Source organism: Ceratosolen solmsi, unplaced genomic scaffold (genome assembly GCF_000503995.2).
Source record: "Ceratosolen solmsi marchali unplaced genomic scaffold, CerSol_1.0 scaffold11, whole genome shotgun sequence".
In the NCBI taxonomy this organism is placed as follows: domain Eukaryota; kingdom Metazoa; phylum Arthropoda; class Insecta; order Hymenoptera; family Agaonidae; genus Ceratosolen; species Ceratosolen solmsi.
The window spans coordinates 12,741,201-12,758,444 of record NW_011948416.1 but is presented as its reverse complement, the minus strand read 5'-3'; the positions used below and the strand labels follow the sequence as shown (position 1 = coordinate 12,758,444).

Sequence of the window (17,244 nt, the reverse complement as noted above, 5' to 3'; positions counted from 1 at the left end):
CAAACTGTACATATGTTTGACGACCTTCTTTTGGTATCCTCTTGTTCTTATATCTTGATAAAACTACTCTACTTTTGTACCATTCAGTTTTTCGATTGATTTAAAGGTTGTTTGTTCTCAGTGTTGCCGATAGTCACGCATACAAACCAAAATCGAGATACATACCGCTACAGACTTGACGTTTTTAAAATTCAAAAGCTATTAGATACATACATATACATTTATATCGATTAGTGACTAAACTCCTTTAGATATAGATTATCTCGTATTTGTATTTCTTCTCAATGCTCAATACTAGATAATAGATAATATAATGTGGGGAGCATTTAGTAAAAGTCGTCCAACCGTTGGAAGTGCTCAATCCTATCGTAATCACAGCGTATATGCACATCAAGATGCTTCTTCTTATGCTAAGGCGTCCGATTGGTTTTGGTATTAAAAATAACCTCGGATCGCTCGTTAATTACATATGCTTTCGTCGAGGTTGACGTCGAGTTTGGTGCAGTTTTTTCTTCGTTACTCACCCGACTCTTGTAAAATATTAGCCCATTCTTGGCATTGCGATGTTTTTTTTTCTTCTTTTTTCGTTTTAAGATTGCGCTTAACACTTTCCATCTACATCTATTCCGCTTGTGTTTTATCAACGCTATAAACTAGATTCCCATTCCAATGGAAAAATACTTGCAACATTATCTGGCTGCTTGTTGAATATATTCGCTCTCCGATGTTTTTCTACTCCCCGACGAATCTATGTTGTGTTTCTCTGCTTTTTATGCGGTATCATCGAACTGTACATTGTTTACCCTGTATATTGGGTGTTTGTCACAAAAGACTCTGTTAGTCCTGTAGTCCAGATGTACTTTTTTTTTCTTTATTATTACTACATTGTTTCGTTAATATTCAACAATAGGGACTCGTCGAGGAACCAGATAGCTCATTTAATTGTATGTACAACAGTTTATCTCCGATTTTATTACCATTGAGAAGTTTTTTGGGATGAACTTCTACTGAAAAAGAAACGAATACGAATTTTTTCAGTGCATCAAATGACTTCGCTGCAGTTTTCTTAAGATATGGATGGCTGATTCTCATCGCAAGTGATTATACTTGTGAGAGAATATTTTTGGACTATTATATCTAAACCTCAGAACGTATATAACGTAATAATCTTAATATGATTTCACTTAAAATTAATTAAAAAAAAATTGCATATTTCACATAAAAATATTTCCATAGAAAAACATAAGAACGTGACTTAACATGTGATATTACGCTCATACTTCTGAGAATAGGTTTCACCAGAAAAGACTATTGATGATGGATGGTATTTGTGTGAGATTGCTTAAATTTTAAAATTCTCATGGACACGAGCTACTTTTGATCCCGAAGAACCATTGGCATTATTACTTCTCTACTATCACCGCTCAAAGAATGTATCACAACTTTCGGAAGCTCTTCGTCGCTCAAAAGTTTCCATTGCTTACCCATCACTTCTTTAACTTCCTGCAAAGAAATTAGCATTGACTTTTAGAAATTTACCAAAAGTTTATTGGACAATATTGCTTGTCTGATCATGATTATTATTTACATTTATAATTGCCTTATGCTCCATCCAAGATTGTTCAGAAACAATATCGCTTTCTGCGAACTCAAATCTTTTCAAAGTATTATGCCTCAAACGCACGATAGCTGCTAAATTAATTAAAAAATATTCATGCCCTATAAACACTATTTCACTTAAATTTTTGCATTTCCAAGCGGCTAATACTAAAGGATCGGGACTGTAAAATATATATGAAAATTTATATTTCAATGAATGAGGTTAAATTTCTTAATTGTTTTCTATCGTAATTCGCTTACTTATTTAAATCACCAAAATTATACACAGAATTGAAATGATTTTGATGATAATTAAAGGAGTCAATCCAAATAAGCGACTTCAAAGTACTGGAGTACCAGTCAGAAATAATTTGAAATGCCGTAACATTGACACGTTCGCAAAACAGTACTTTTAAGTGAGTCAAAGGCATCGCTGATTGTAAAATTTCACTATCCAACACTCTCACTGCACTGTAAGAGTGAATGAGATTCAAGCGTAATTCACATCGAGGACTGAAATTGTAAATTAAATTGAAATTAATAAATAATTAATAAACAAAGTGCTTTTATTAATTTCACGCTAAGCTTGTTGATTCATAATTTAAAGTATTAAACGATATTGTAGAATAATACAAAAATTAGGTCTCACTTTTTTTGTGTAAAAGCTATCCATGCATTATTGCTTGTTCCAACATACTCTCCGCTCCAGCCATGTACGTGTATAACTAATCTTTCCATCGTTCCACTATTCAAAGCTTGCAGCAAATTATCTATAACGTGATCATAGTCAATACTTAATATGGACAGTCTTGCAAAGCTATTAAATAAAGAATGATCTAATTCCAAGAAATTATAGTGTTCGGGATCATCTTTGATCGAGGCCAAACTCAAATGAGTTAAGTGATTGGCATGATTGTGTTTAAGAGGTTCTAAAATAACTGTCAAATCTTCGGTCAACTCTTCGATGCAACCCAGGCTTAGCGCTTCGAGACAATTTGAAGTTTCCATTATGTTTAACAGCTGCTTTAATAATTTCTTACTATTCACCTCTTGAGTGGGGTATTCGAACATACATCTGATTGGTTCTAAAAAAACCTTCCGAAGTTGCCTGTTACCGCTCAACTTTTTCAAAACAAATAATGCTTCTCGTACATAATTATTGGCGGATTCGCAACGAATCGTTACATCTTGCACACTGAATTTAAACCAACTCGATAGACACCTAAAAATGAAATTGATTACTTTAATAGAAATTAATAATCAAAAAAAAAAAAAAAAAAAAATTATATTAACCTTGACCATAAAATACTGTCGTTATCCATTAGAGTAAATGTGATTTTCTTCCAAAAACTGGGATGAAATAATGCATATCTCCAGTATCTGCAGACCTTTGTTAAAAAAATATTAAATGTCAACAGTTCTCACAGTATTTAAATCAATTGTATAGCAATAACATTATTGGCATTAAAAATTTATAATAAAAATATCCAATTTCCTATGATACATTGCCAAATTAGTTAATCAACAAAAATAGTAATGGTAATATAAAAAAAAATCTTAACCAAATGATAATAAAAATGATAAAGATAACGATAATGATAATAATAAGGCTGACGACGATGACAATGACACTGACAAGTATAATGACGTTGATGACGATGCGACTATGATGAATGACGACAACGACGACGACGACGACGATAATGATGATGACGATGACGATGATGAGGATGAGGTCGAGGATCAGGTCGAGGATCAGGTCGAGGATGAGGATGAGGATGAGGAGGAGGATGAGGAGGAGGTGGTGAAGGTAGAGGAGGAAGAGCAGAAGGAGAAGGGGAAGAAGGCGGAGGAAGACGAGGAAGAGGAGGAGGAGGCGGTGGAGATGAAGGAGGAGCAGAAGTGGGAGGAGGAGGAGGAGGAAGAGAAGGAGGTGGAGGAGAAGGAGGAGGAGGAGGAAGAGGAGGAGGAAGAAGAGGAGGAGGAGGAGGAGGAGGAGGAGGAGGAGGACGACGATGACAAGGATGACGATGATGATGACGATGGTGATTACAATTATGATTGTGATTATGATTGTAATTGAAATTGTAATTGTAATTCTAATTGTAATTTTGTTTGTGATTGCAATTTTGATTGTAATTATGATTGATTATGACGATGATGTCAATGATAATAGCGCAAGTAAACAGAATGACATTTGCATTTGCAATTGCATTTGCAAGTGTAAAAGAAACAAAAAAAATAGAAATGGAACGATGCACGAAATATAGATATAGTTTAGCGATGGCCAGCGAGACAGAGGGAGAGAGAGAGAGCTAATAAAATTGTTTGATTGTGAAATTCGTTAGAACGGAGATTTTAGACGAAGAAAGTAATAAAAAGTGGACTTTGTCGACGGATTTACTTGCGAGGCTTGAATCCGACTTTCTTGTGGCAAATACGAGAAGATCTCGAGGAGAATGACACTGGGCAGACTGTCCCAACAGGGATCTGCATTGTTGTTGTCCTTTGCGACGACGTCTGAGCTGCTGCTACTGTTGCTCTTCAAGGACGTCATCGAGCAGCCCGAAGACATCGTCGCAGCTGTTTGCTGTCTATTGCCGTTGACCGGCGCCTCCTCGATCTTCTTCATGATCGGCTGAAGCGACAACGACGATTTCTCTTCATTTTCTCCCCGTACCATCATACAGTATACTACAAGTCAAGACAGAAAAGGTGTATGCTATGTGTAACGTGTGCGTGCGTGCGCGCAAGCGCGCGCACGTGTGTGTGTGAACGGGCGAGCGCGGGTATGCGACTGTATGCGAGATTGTGCATATGCGCAATAAATAGAGAGAGCGGAGAGGGGGTACGAGGGAGATATAGGTGGGGAGAAACAGAAAGAGATATATCTTTATCTATATCAATATATATATATATATATATATATATATATATATCATTATCTATATATATATAGACACTATGCATGCACGTAATGACAAAGGGTGCGAGGGTGGTTGCGAGAGGGGTTGGAGGGTGGAGAGGGTGGCAGAGACAGCTTTAATGTTTTTCTCCGCGAATCCTCTCCGCTCACTGCTGTCGTCGCTGCCGATGATCATCGGCCACATCCGCGCCGCTAAGCGAGAAAACAACGAACGACTTTGCATCGGCATTACTTGTTGTACACTGTTTGGTATTACTATATTGCTAAAACAACTATACCGTGAATTCGCGATATCGAAGCTGTAGAGCCCAAAGAGAAAATGGGAATTAATTCGACTGCGCGTGCGCGATGCACTTACTTGCTGCTTAATGCATCCATTCGTATGATAGTCAACGCTCTTATTGGAATATGCAGACAAAGTTGTCAATAGAGGATAAATAAGTGGTATTTTGAAAGGCTTATATGAATATTTCGCAGTGGTATGGTTTTCGGTACTCGTCGAGTCCCCACGCCGTGTTTGCTTGCTACATTGCATGTTAATTTTACTAATGTCGAATATATTTTTTCTTCCTCTCTCCTATTTGTTGACAATGCCCAATAGCTTGTTTTTACTGGCATTAACCATTTGCCTTATCGGTTGTGCAAAAACGTGCATATCACCAATGTTTTAATTATTATTATTATTGTCGTCGTCGTCGTCGTCGTCGTCATCGTCGTCGTCGTCGTCGTCGTTATAATCGTTGTTGTTATTGCAATCGGTAATATTCAATATTATTAATAATTTCAGAAGTGTAAAATATAGTACCGTAAATTTGTACTTTCTCACGCCGTACTGCGCTAGAAAATTAATTTAGAAAAGAAAATGGAAAAAAGGAAAAAAAAACAATATCTTCTTAATGGTTGTTATTAAAAGCAGTGAAGAAAGATTTAAGAAAAATACTAATATTCATTCATTATTTTCCATCTAAAATTCATAATGATCATTCCTGAAAATTTCCTTTCTTTTCGGATAGCTCGTAATTGAAAAAAAATCAATTAAATATTTGTTTCGTTTGGCTGTACGATGTAATGAGAGATGCCAAAGAAGTATCGAATACTGTAAGGATAGATAAGAAACGGCGTTGAAACGTTATTAAATTATTTTATGTAAAAAATATTATCGATTATTTTAATGTAATATCACTTAGAACACGAAGGCAATGAAAATTAAGCTGAGAAAACTTTAGTTTATTTAATCGCGATTCCTAATGATTACACAGTGTCTAGTAATTTTAAAAAGAAAAAACAATGAAAACAATTGCTTGGAAAAAGCAAACAAGCATTGACAAATAAAAAATGACCTCTCCCTCTAACAATTAGTAGTCTTTTTATTGAATTTCTTCAAAACGATAAAATCATCGGCAGAGCTTTATTTACCGCCTTTTAGCGATAAAATTGAGGGATAAAGACACGATATTATTATTAAAGAGAGAAAAAAGAATAATAAGAATAATAAATAAATAAATAAATAAATAAGTAAGTAAGTAAGTAAGTAAGTAAGTAAATTAATAAATAAAAAGAAGAGAAAGAAAGGTAGGCTTTTACATCGACACGGATTATCGGATCGACGATCCGTTATTCGTCGTTGTAATCGCAAAAAATAATGAATTATGGTTGGAGTTACTTGATCGCCTTTTACATTAACCTAATTATACTCTGAGATACCATCATCAACGTTTTAACTTGTCTTGAGAAAGAGATATCTTTCCAACACTAATTAAGTTACAGCTTTTACGACATTTGTTTAAATAATTATCTGGAATTTTGAATTTAATACGTTAACCTCGATGCGACTATTATTTCGAAAGACTAATAAAAATTAATCTTTAAAATAATTGATGTAATATGCAAGTCCGAAACATTTGAATGTACTCGCGTATGTAGCGTAAACGTTATGATTGCCAGAAATACGCAAATCCATGCGTTAATTTCTATTATTTATTATCCTAAAGTATAACAAATTTATATAGTCCTTAATATAATCAAACTTCAACTCCATTATGGAAACTATATATTATCCAATCAAACGTAAAAAAAAACCAAATGATTAAGGAATAGTTAATAAGATGCGCAAGTTGCTTGTAATAAATAGATAAATATTCATATTTTATAAGAATTTACCATGTAAATGATGAGGGAAAATGGAAAGAAAAAAACCAATGTTATTGGAATGTTTGAACTCAAAATTACAGGAACTTAGAATTGGTAAGAATAAAATTAGAAAAATTATATGAAATGAAGTATTTGAAAATTAAGTATAATAATAATAATAATAGTCGTAAGAGATTTAAAAATAAATACATTTTTTTTGTTTATATTAACAGTTATTTAAGCGTTTATATAGCATTTAATTTTAAATAATAAAAGCAATTAATTTATAATAATATACGTATAGATAATAATTGTACATTCGTATTTACCTATAAATGAGAAATATCTCCAATCCAAGTATTTTTCACATTGAATGGTATGCAGCTAACTATTTGAAGTTGTTGTAATTTTCTAAAACACTTCATTCAATCTTTAATAATAATGAAGAAAAAAATAACTAAAGTAAAATACTACTACTACTACTACTACTACTACTACTATTACTACTACTAATAATAATAATAATAATAATAATAATAACAATAATAACAACAACAACAATAACCAATCGCGAGTAGAATCCAAACATTGAATTAATTTTTTGTACTAATGTTACAAACTTTTAATTATCGTAAAATTTTTAAAATTTATGCATAAATTTCACATTTACTTTAACTTTTATCTTTATATTTTCTATTTTTTTTTCTTTTATTTTCGAAATTTTCTTTTTTCCTTTCAATACAATCATATAAATAAAAATTATTTAGCGGCAGAAAAACGAACCTGTTACTTCAAAAGTTTCAGTTAAATAGCTTAACATCCAATCAAATCCGATTGCCGAACTTATGATAAAACATCGAAAGATCGCGATTGCCTACACTTGATATAATGCACAAACTTTCTAGAAAATCATCTACCCTGGATAAATGAAAATCTAGTGTGTAAGTCAAGTAAATTTTATAATACCTCGTGAACTATCGGTAAATACAACTGAGCAACAATCATTGAAAGGGATAATTTCGTTAGCTTTTAGTGTTATATTGAAATTAATTATTATTATCGTCCAGCCTCTTTACAATCGCGTTGTGGAATCCATAAATGTTCTCATAATAAAGGAATCAATGCTGCTTCAATATTGTTAATAGCCAGTTTGGACTTAAAAGACTTAAGTAAACGCGCCATTATGATACTCGATAATATAATAAATAACCCATGGCTTGATAAAAGAAAAATATGCTTCGTTGAAAGCAAAACTGAAACATAGTAATGGATGATGATTTTCACTTTCAATGATTATTGTTTAATTATTAATAGCTAGTGATTGTCATTTTCAATTCATAAGCTCTTGGATGAATCGAATGAATTATAATTTACAAATATTGCGAGACGAACTAATAAAACAGCATTCCGATTGTGAAAAATGTTTAAACAAATGACACTCGATTTTTTGTCATTCATCTATACAAAATCATTTCTAGTATAACTGTATTGTTTATTATGATGGATCCTAATTATAGTAGGGTTATAACTAAAGGAATAAAATGATTATTTTATACTGCAGGTGCCAAAAAGTCTTGAAATTTTCTCGGTTACTTACTCGCAAATTATTAAACAATTGGCAGAGCTTCTGTGGTCATTTAAAGCTAATGTGCAATCATACTGAAAATAGTTCTCACATTCTTATGTAAGATTGCATGAAATTGATGATTGATAATGATTTTTCTAATACAAGACTTTAGATGAAAAATTATGGAAAACATCGGACCTGTCGGTATGCAAAAAATTATTACGATGCTCTTCAACAATGTAACGTAGGTATAACAAATTCTACGTCCTTGAAAAATATTTTTCAACGCGCACAAGTATATATTAAATAGATAGATAAAGAAATTATCAAAATAACTCATTGAAAAAAGACGCACACATTTATTTGAATTTGAACTTAAAAACATTACTGCTATGCTAATTTTGTGAAACCTATTGTCATCCATTCGTCTTGTAAAATTATAAAGTGAATTTAAAAACAAAAAACAAAAACAATTCAATATTTTCTATGACTACTCGTGCAATTGTATAGAATTTTAATCATAATTTAAAAATTGTACAATTACTAAATTGTTCTAAATTTACGACAAATATACGATCAGACAAATATAAAATATGAAGAAAAAAAAGTTATTTTTCTTTTTAATAAATAATTAAATCGAAACTTAAATATATTATAAAATAGATCAATTGACTATAACATAATGCATTGGAGATTCTCGTATTTGTGGTTTACGTATTTTTTTCATCGTAACCTTATTCAACAGCAAAAGAATTAAATTACATCGAGATAATTATTATGACTTTCTTATATCGTTATAAGCTATAAAAATTTATTAAAAAAATGTCTCCTTAAAAATATCAGTTCACTATCAACATTTTGATTAAGTCTAGCATCACAATTCAATTGAATAATATAATAATAATAATATAATAAACAAATATTTAATAATACAAATAAACAATAGACATTTAATAATAAAATCGATGTTAAATAATTTGAAAGAAAATGTAACAATTAATAATAAACGAATTATATTATACTCTTATTTATGTCAATTTTTATGTCGCTGTATTAATAATATTAATAACAATTATTACTACACTCAAAGTATTTACTTATTAAAAGAAAATTAATATATATATATATATATATATATATATATATTTCCACGTATCTAATTAAATTACATATTATACGTGTGCAATGTTTTATTAATTATATTAGGTTATATAGGCACAATTTTATAATTGAAAAAATCTTACACGAATAAAAGGTAAGTCTCATGCCACAAAGAGCATAATTTTCACTTAAACTTATCACAAAGAATAGTTTCGTACAAGGTATTTGCAAATATATCGGACCGATTCTACTTGGGAAAGTCACTTAATATTCTATATAAACATACTTCACGTACATGTTAATGTATAAAATATGTATGCGTGTTTAGTTTCTCAAATGAGCGAAGAAAGAGAAATTGCATCAAGCGAAGTGCCAGAATAGAAAAATACTAGCTATAAATATTCCCTAAATACTTTCAGATTTTTCACAGAGCCTCAACTTTGCACTTCAGGTCGAGTTACACAGGATCTTTTAATGCTAGTCGAGTGTCCCTCTGTCATAGTCACAAGGTTACATGAGAAGCAATAGCATAGCATGTCCATTCATCCTACGAACATTAAGGGATAAGGAAAATATTTTAAAAGAGTACTGGGAAAAAGTGGGGTCACTGTGGCTAATGAGCTCATTGCATTGGAACTTTCAAAAGTATTGTCGGGAGTAGTGACGTTTTAACTCGGGGAGCCGTGCACTTATTTGCAGTAACTTATCATTTTTATGATTATAACAGAGATTATTGAATTGTGGAATGTAGAAAAGTGTGGAAGGTTAGAGTTTATGCAAGTACAATGATTATCGTAATAGCACAGGAGTTCCTGCTTCTTTTACGCAAAAATAAGCCAGTCATCATATGATAACTAAACTTTTAAAATTTGCCAATGTATGTAATTAAAAATTGGTATTTAACTTTGTTTTTGTTTTCAGGTTAAAACAATGTTATAAGGTAGAAATTTGAATTGTGGTAAATAATATCGATTGGCTCTTTATTGAAAAAAAGTAAAAAACCAAAAAACAAAAAATATATCTCCTTAAAAAGGTTCTGATTTAGTAAGAAATAAAAATTGAGAACAGGAAACGTATATGACGAATGAGGTAAAGTTAAAAAAAAAATAAATAAATAAATAAAAAAGCAGGTGTTTTATTAAATTCAAACATAATGTTGATCTTAAAAAACATTACATATTTTTTTTTTTAATAATAACGTCTTTATATAAATACAATATATAATATAAATTATACATTATACATGATTAAGTCGTTCAATACAAAATGCAACGAGAAATCATCTTCTTTAGATTTATTGATTTGTCTATGTTTGCACTACCGTCAATCCCATATACATGATTAAAAATATAAAAACAATTACCGATTTTTGTTGAATATAAAGATTATATTTGTAATGTGGGGCAGTATGTTGAGAACGACGTAAATTTATATTACGATTTGACCCAACTTACAAACAATTTAATCTTCGCTAGTTCTTGAATTCGATCGAGCAATGCATTTTTATTTGATTTGGTGCTCAACTCTCAAAATGCTTGTAAAATTTGTCAAGAATATTCGTGCGGACCTTAAGAAAAATAATATTTTTTCGAACAAATTATGAGCACTGATGACGTATTGTATGTCAAGCCCCTCACCGTACATCATCCTTTACAAAGACTATCGTATTCTAATATTTTCCCTCTATTCTCCTTTTCATCGCAGGTCTCCATCGTGATTTTTATCCATAAGCCCTCTCCCCCCTTGCCCCCCCCCCCACCCCCAAATCCACACGCACACGCACACATTATCGATTTGCGTAAGGGAAGTAGTTTATTCGCAGGCGCGAGCTTGCAAAATACTTGCATCGGCGCTGGACAATAATTGGATGGATAAAGGATGGGTAACGGAATTTCGAAAAACGCTCGGCCCCAGCCTTTCCACGAAGCTATAAATTCGCTGCGAACGCATTTACGGCATTACCTGTGAGCGAACAGATGTCCTCATCGGCGATTTGCGTTTGTTCCGTAAAACTGACCCGGACGGAGGGCGTAACTTAAAATACTCGAGTGCGCGCATACATGTAACCAAACGCTCTCGCGTCGACTACATTATTCATGAGCACGTAAAACAATACTCCGGGTTACGCATACGCTAAAACATCACACGAATGTGCAAATAACGAAGATGGTAAAAGTTAAAAAAAAAAACCTCTTTTACAGACTGACATTCCAAAGCTTTTGTCGCTGGGTGCTGCTGTTGCTCCACGAGCTTTATCAGCTTTTTAAATGGAGAATTACGGAATGAGATATTCGTACGCTAGACTAACGAAGAGAAACTAGCGAACCAACGATTTCTTTTAAAAAATATTTTAATCGTGAGTATTTTATCGAATTTCGGTACATCGAGCTTATGCACTAACTACTACGACGATTCGTATGTTCGTATATTGTCATTTTATGCCACGAGTATCCGCGACGCATATTGTAATAGTGATAAGATATTGGGGCGTTAATAAGAAATTTCTTTAGTACTGTTAATAACAATGATTAGCTAATTTCTTGAACAAATTGTTCACACGTTTCACGTGAACATTATTACATATTTTCTTTTCGTTATTTTTTATTCTACAGTCTAATCGTATCGTTTATAGTATTATTGTCCTGTCGTTTTACATCTAGTAGTGGCAATTTTTCCAATTTCAGTTCTAGATTTTGTATAGCCAGTCGATTTTCTTTATATTAAACATTTCATATGATCGAATAATTGAATTGTGATTCGTTTTGTGACAGTTTTGTTAAACTATAGACTTTTACGGGGATCCTTTATATTTACAACTACTGTTGAAAATGTCCTACTACTGGTTCGTTAAGCTTATTTGAAATATGCAATTTGAATTGTGCAACGTGAATTTTTATTTGTTGCCTTAATTGGTCCCTAAGAGTTTAAGGATAGAATCGCGCATTTTTTTAAACGATCTTTTTATTCTCAATTTGTGTGCAAATATCATCTATGATCGAGGATTTTACAAAACATTATTATTTGAATTAACGATAAATGCGTAAGCAATAATCGACGCGTTAATTTCATGTAAGAAAATGTAGATAACCAAATTGTCGCACTACACTTATTTCTAACAAATAATTTACATCATTAGCATTGTAGTCGAACACTATTAAAATAATACACTTTCATGAATTTTCAATTTTCATTAAGCGCCATCGAGCCCCAATATTTATAGTGTTCGCGTTCGCTTATGAACGGCCAAACGTTGTGCGCGCTTTACTCTTTACATATAAAGATCAATGGAAAGTAAAACTATATCTCAATTTCTATTTAGTTCCTCTTTTGTAAATTTTTATTGATAATATTGAGACCAACTGGCCAATCGTTAATAATTAATTGTTTTTTGCTATAATAGTTCGTACCGTAAGATTCATAATACCCGGAAGCACGTGGTAGTATGTAACTATAATGCGCGACAAATATTGTGTTGCCGTAAGTAATGGCAGCACTGCTGTATGTGTTTTTTTCGTAATGTTTGCCTGCTGTTATTTGCGTCTCATCGATACATTAATATCTAGTCTTTTGTATTGATTATGAAATAATTATCTTATATTCCTTGTTTGTTTGTTGTGGTTTTTATTCTTGTTTTCTTTTTTTTTACAATTTCCAAACGGTACAATAAATTGAAAAGTAATTGACAAAATGACGGAGAAACAACGAGTACTCATGGTTTGTTTAGGTATGGATTTCCATTGTCTTTCCATGTTGTTTATTCGTCCTGATTTGGAATCGTACGATATTTCCATAATTGTTAAACTGATTTTATTTATCTGGTTCTTAAGAATCTTTTTTTTTTTTTTTTTTTTTTTTAACAAATCAGTATGTTACTAATAGTTAAATGTGAAATTTTTTTATTTGTTAAAACCGGTTTTTATAGAATTTTAATACTTGTGTATCGATTGGCTCTTCTAATTTTTAAATTTTCCATAAAGGGAACATTTGTCGCTCCCCAATCGCAGATGCTGTATTTGCAAGGACCGTTCAAGAAAAAGGAATCGATGATAAGTGGGACGTGGATAGTGCAGCTTTGATCGGATATCACACTGGCAACAATCCTGATCATCGAGCTAGGGAAACATTAAAAAATAAAGGAATCGCTAATTATTCTCATAAAGCTAGACCGGTAAGAAAGTAGACAGTCATTGTTGCATCTAATATCTTAATAAGCTGTAGTATCTGAATCTATTGAGGTAGATATTTATTTGTAGATAAAGACAGATGATTTTAATAAATTCGACTGGATCTTTGGTATGGATGAGAGCAATATTTCTGAACTTAATAAGAAGAAGCCTCGTGGAAGTAAAGCCAAAATTGAACTTCTTGGAAAATATGATCCCCAAGGAGAAACTATTATAGTGGATCCATATTATGTGAGAATACAAGCTATTTAAATATAAAATTATTTAAATTCATATCCAATCTTCGTGTGAATTAATGAAGGAATGATTTTTTTTTAATAGGATTGCGATAACGATGGTTTTTATAAAGTTTATGAACAGTGTAAGAGAAGCGTTGAAGCATTTTTACATCAGCAACAAAGTTAGCCTCTTGAAATTTTAAAATTGGATCAAAACACGAGACTTTCGATCCTCATCAAAATAAGTAATAAGCCTTTTTTATAATAAACCAGTGTTGTACATAAATAAAATTAAATAAAGTTTTTATTTCTTTAATTTATAAATTTTTTTGTTTTAAATTATTATTTATTTATCTCAGAGGTGTCTACTTCTGAGATTCTCTACTTCTTAATAGTATACAATTCATAAATTAATGTATATTGGTTTATACAACGCGCTGGCCTGATACGTATACCTCCACTATGTTACGATCGTCGCCACAATATATAAGCTTTTGCAACTTCTGCTCAAGAGAGTGCTCTTGCATATTCTCAAATGCAAAACCAGAAGCCGACAAATCAATCACCAATGCGTCAAATTCCTTTCCTGGTATAAAATTACCAATCTTATCGTTCATAGCCAGAGCTGTAAAGATAAACAAATGTATTCGATAACTTTATCATTGAATAAATAAGATAATAGTTGGCTATGAAATTTGAAAATATTTTGATTAACCTTCTGCTCCACCAAGGGTAGCCAAATGAAATACTTCTTTATAATTGAGTGGTTCGTACTCGGGCTTCGAAAATGACAAATGAATGGAAACCTGAAGAGCCGATCGCATAGCATCCAATATACATATGGAGCTACCACCGGATACATCTTAAATTAAAAAAAGTATAATATCTTTGGATATGCTTTTTACATCTGGCAATCGATTGTATGTAATTTAGGAAAGAATTTTGTTCGTTAAATGTTCCTAGTACCAGTTCCTAATCCAATTTTGATGTTTGCCGCTTGCAATCTGCGCACATTACAAAGACCACTTTTCAAACATGTATTCGATGATGGACAGTGAATAACAGCAGATTTTCGTTTACTAATAATAGCTAATTCACTATCTGATAAATGAATGCCATGGGCTAATATTGTCTGAAATCATACTTCAAGCTTTCAATATTGTAAATACGATGAAACATGAAATTGAATGTTTACCTTATTCGTGAGTATGCCTGCTGCATCATAAATTGCTGCGTAGGATGAATACTCCGTAAAATGAGCTTTAACGGCTTTCACTTCTTCTGCATTTTCGGATATGTGTGTCTTATGAAATGCAAAAAATGTACAATACATGTATTCGAGTTCTTTCAAAGGTGGATTTTATTGTAAAACAAACTATCTATTTTCTAACTCTTACCTGTATGTACATTTGATTTTTTCTAGCCAAATCACCCAATAATTCCATTAATTTCATATCACAGCTTAACGCAAATCTTGGTGTTATAATTGGTTGTACCAATGGGCTCTATCGATTATAGAAAAAATTTTGTTTTAAATAAATCTATAAAATCCTAGATATGTTGGTACAAACGATATTTACAGCTTAAAATATAATACCTTTACAATATTAAAGCCCGTTATAACAATAGCAATAAGCCAATGACAATACTAATAACATTACATAACAATGAATAAAAGTGAAAAGCATTGTTCACTGCACTTACATATATGTTTCTAACGCCTTCGATGAATGCTTTGGTTTCTTTTATAGAGTTCTCATAATTTTCAAAATAATTAGTAACTTGAGAATTATTCATATTAACTTTACCAATTAATGCTCTTTGACCATACATGGCAGCTTTCTTAGCAAGAACCAATGATGCTTCCGTATACAACGAGGCAAAGTAGCAAGCTGTGGTAGTTCCAGCCTGTAACGTCCTTTTCTATAATCAACAAATCATTTTCTTTATTATTATTATAAATTACAAATTATATTCTTTGAAAACGAGTCAATTTCTATTGTATACCACAACAGTATCAAAAACTTTTTCAGCAAATTTGTTATCTTTAAATTCTTTTTCAAGTGGAAAGATATATAATTGAAGCCAATCAAGTAAAGGTTTGTCATAACCAAGGCCAATATTTGGTACTTGAACGGCATGAATATGCCCGTCGATGAATCCAGGAATTAGAAATTGTCCATCTTTTAAAATCTTTACATTGTCTTTGTCAATATTATCTAATTTTGGATTCAAAATAACTTTTTCAATCTAACATAAAAATTGCGGATGTTTTCAATTTATAATAACTGAATTATTTCTATTAGGCTATTTATATAAATTTCATACTTACTATTCCACTCTTAATATCTATTTGAACATTTTCATGTGCAAATAATTCTCCTTCAACTGTACTATGAATCATTGGACCAATAAAAGAATGTATAGACATTTTCATTTATTTATAAGCTGCAAATACGATAATTAAGAAGATATCTATATATATATATAAAGATATTATAAAACTCAATTTACCTCAATAAAAATATTCAATAGTATTCTTATGGTCTTTATTAATATAAAAACCAATTTGATTTAGTACCTCTGTGCATTTAGTACAAGTAAATGCATAATCTTCAATCTAAACAATTTTTATGAAAAATTGCATTTATTATAAACAAATATAATTACCCTATATAACGAAGTGTTATTCAATCATTCTTATCAAATGAATATTAGAAATAAATTACTATTATTGTAAATATTTTTAAAATTTTTTAAAATCAAAGACATTGTACTATGCTATAATACATTACAAATGAAATAAAACTTTTAGTCAACGCCACCTATATGCAGAAACGCAGGATTCTGAATTATAAAAATTATAATTACAAGGTAATTGGAATATTCATTCAGTTGAGAATGCCTATTTGTTTATGTAAAAACATAATGTAACTCCATTAATTTTAATGGCTGTTTTGTTCATTTACATTCATGACATAAATTCATTTACATTGTCGTGAAACGAACGTGTAGGAATTTCATAAAAATCATAACAAAAGCTCTAATAATCAAACCTAGGGGTATTTATTTACAATTATTAAGCTTTGCGAAAAATGATTCAACTGCTGATTATACTTATTTTATTTTTAAATAAAGTAGATTAAAACCACGAATTATTTAATAATCCATATATATTTTATATTTCACCACTTCGTCAAATTGAATTCCTTTCAATTAAAATACAATTTGAATACGATATTTAAGATTTTATTTAATATCTAAGATTTAAATTTCAAACCAAAACAATGTATGCGCGTGCGCGCGCGCGTGTGTATGTGTACGTATGCGTCTGTGAGTGTTATGCGTGGATGAGCTTGTGTATAATATAAATGCTGTAATAATATAAATAATATAAATAATATAAATATAGTGAGTAATATATTTTTGTAGAACCTGCGTATCCAGAAATAATAATAATAATATTTAATACTTATTACAAAAGCTATGCATTCACGCTTTTAAAAGAAAATCTCCACT

The 17,244-nt window shown here is 31.2% G+C and overlaps 3 protein-coding genes across 6 annotated transcripts; 1 reads left to right on the top strand and 2 right to left on the bottom strand.

The window, feature by feature from the left end:
• Positions 1-738: 738 nt before the first annotated feature.
• Positions 739-4,464, bottom strand: LOC105359336 (F-box only protein 33). 4 transcript variants are annotated; one of them, XM_011495908.1, is made up of 7 exons: positions 4,004-4,464; positions 2,893-2,987; positions 2,249-2,821; positions 1,861-2,112; positions 1,589-1,781; positions 1,261-1,503; positions 739-1,004 (listed from the first exon to the last, which is right to left on the bottom strand). In XM_011495908.1, the coding sequence occupies exons 1-6, from the start codon at positions 4,283-4,285 to the stop codon at positions 1,372-1,374; spliced, it is 1,527 nt and encodes a 508-aa protein (XP_011494210.1). In that variant the 5' UTR covers positions 4,286-4,464; the 3' UTR covers positions 739-1,004; positions 1,261-1,371. The 4 variants fall into 4 exon arrangements, with proteins under 4 accessions (XP_011494210.1, XP_011494208.1, XP_011494209.1 ...); XM_011495906.1 differs by having other exon boundaries at positions 739-1,007; positions 1,281-1,503; XM_011495907.1 differs by having other exon boundaries at positions 1,281-1,503.
• Positions 4,465-12,939: 8,475 nt separating this feature from the next.
• Positions 12,940-14,009, top strand: LOC105359335 (low molecular weight phosphotyrosine protein phosphatase-like). Its single transcript, XM_011495905.1, has 4 exons — positions 12,940-13,047; positions 13,301-13,491; positions 13,577-13,738; positions 13,829-14,009. The coding sequence occupies exons 1-4, from the start codon at positions 13,011-13,013 to the stop codon at positions 13,910-13,912; spliced, it is 474 nt and encodes a 157-aa protein (XP_011494207.1). The 5' UTR covers positions 12,940-13,010; the 3' UTR covers positions 13,913-14,009.
• Positions 14,010-14,075: 66 nt separating this feature from the next.
• Positions 14,076-16,180, bottom strand: DhpD (guanine deaminase). Its single transcript, XM_011495904.1, has 8 exons — positions 16,058-16,180; positions 15,733-15,975; positions 15,430-15,648; positions 15,123-15,230; positions 14,921-15,028; positions 14,692-14,857; positions 14,441-14,587; positions 14,076-14,350 (listed from the first exon to the last, which is right to left on the bottom strand). The coding sequence occupies exons 1-8, from the start codon at positions 16,160-16,162 to the stop codon at positions 14,151-14,153; spliced, it is 1,296 nt and encodes a 431-aa protein (XP_011494206.1). The 5' UTR covers positions 16,163-16,180; the 3' UTR covers positions 14,076-14,150.
• Between the last annotated feature and the right edge of the window lie 1,064 nt (positions 16,181-17,244).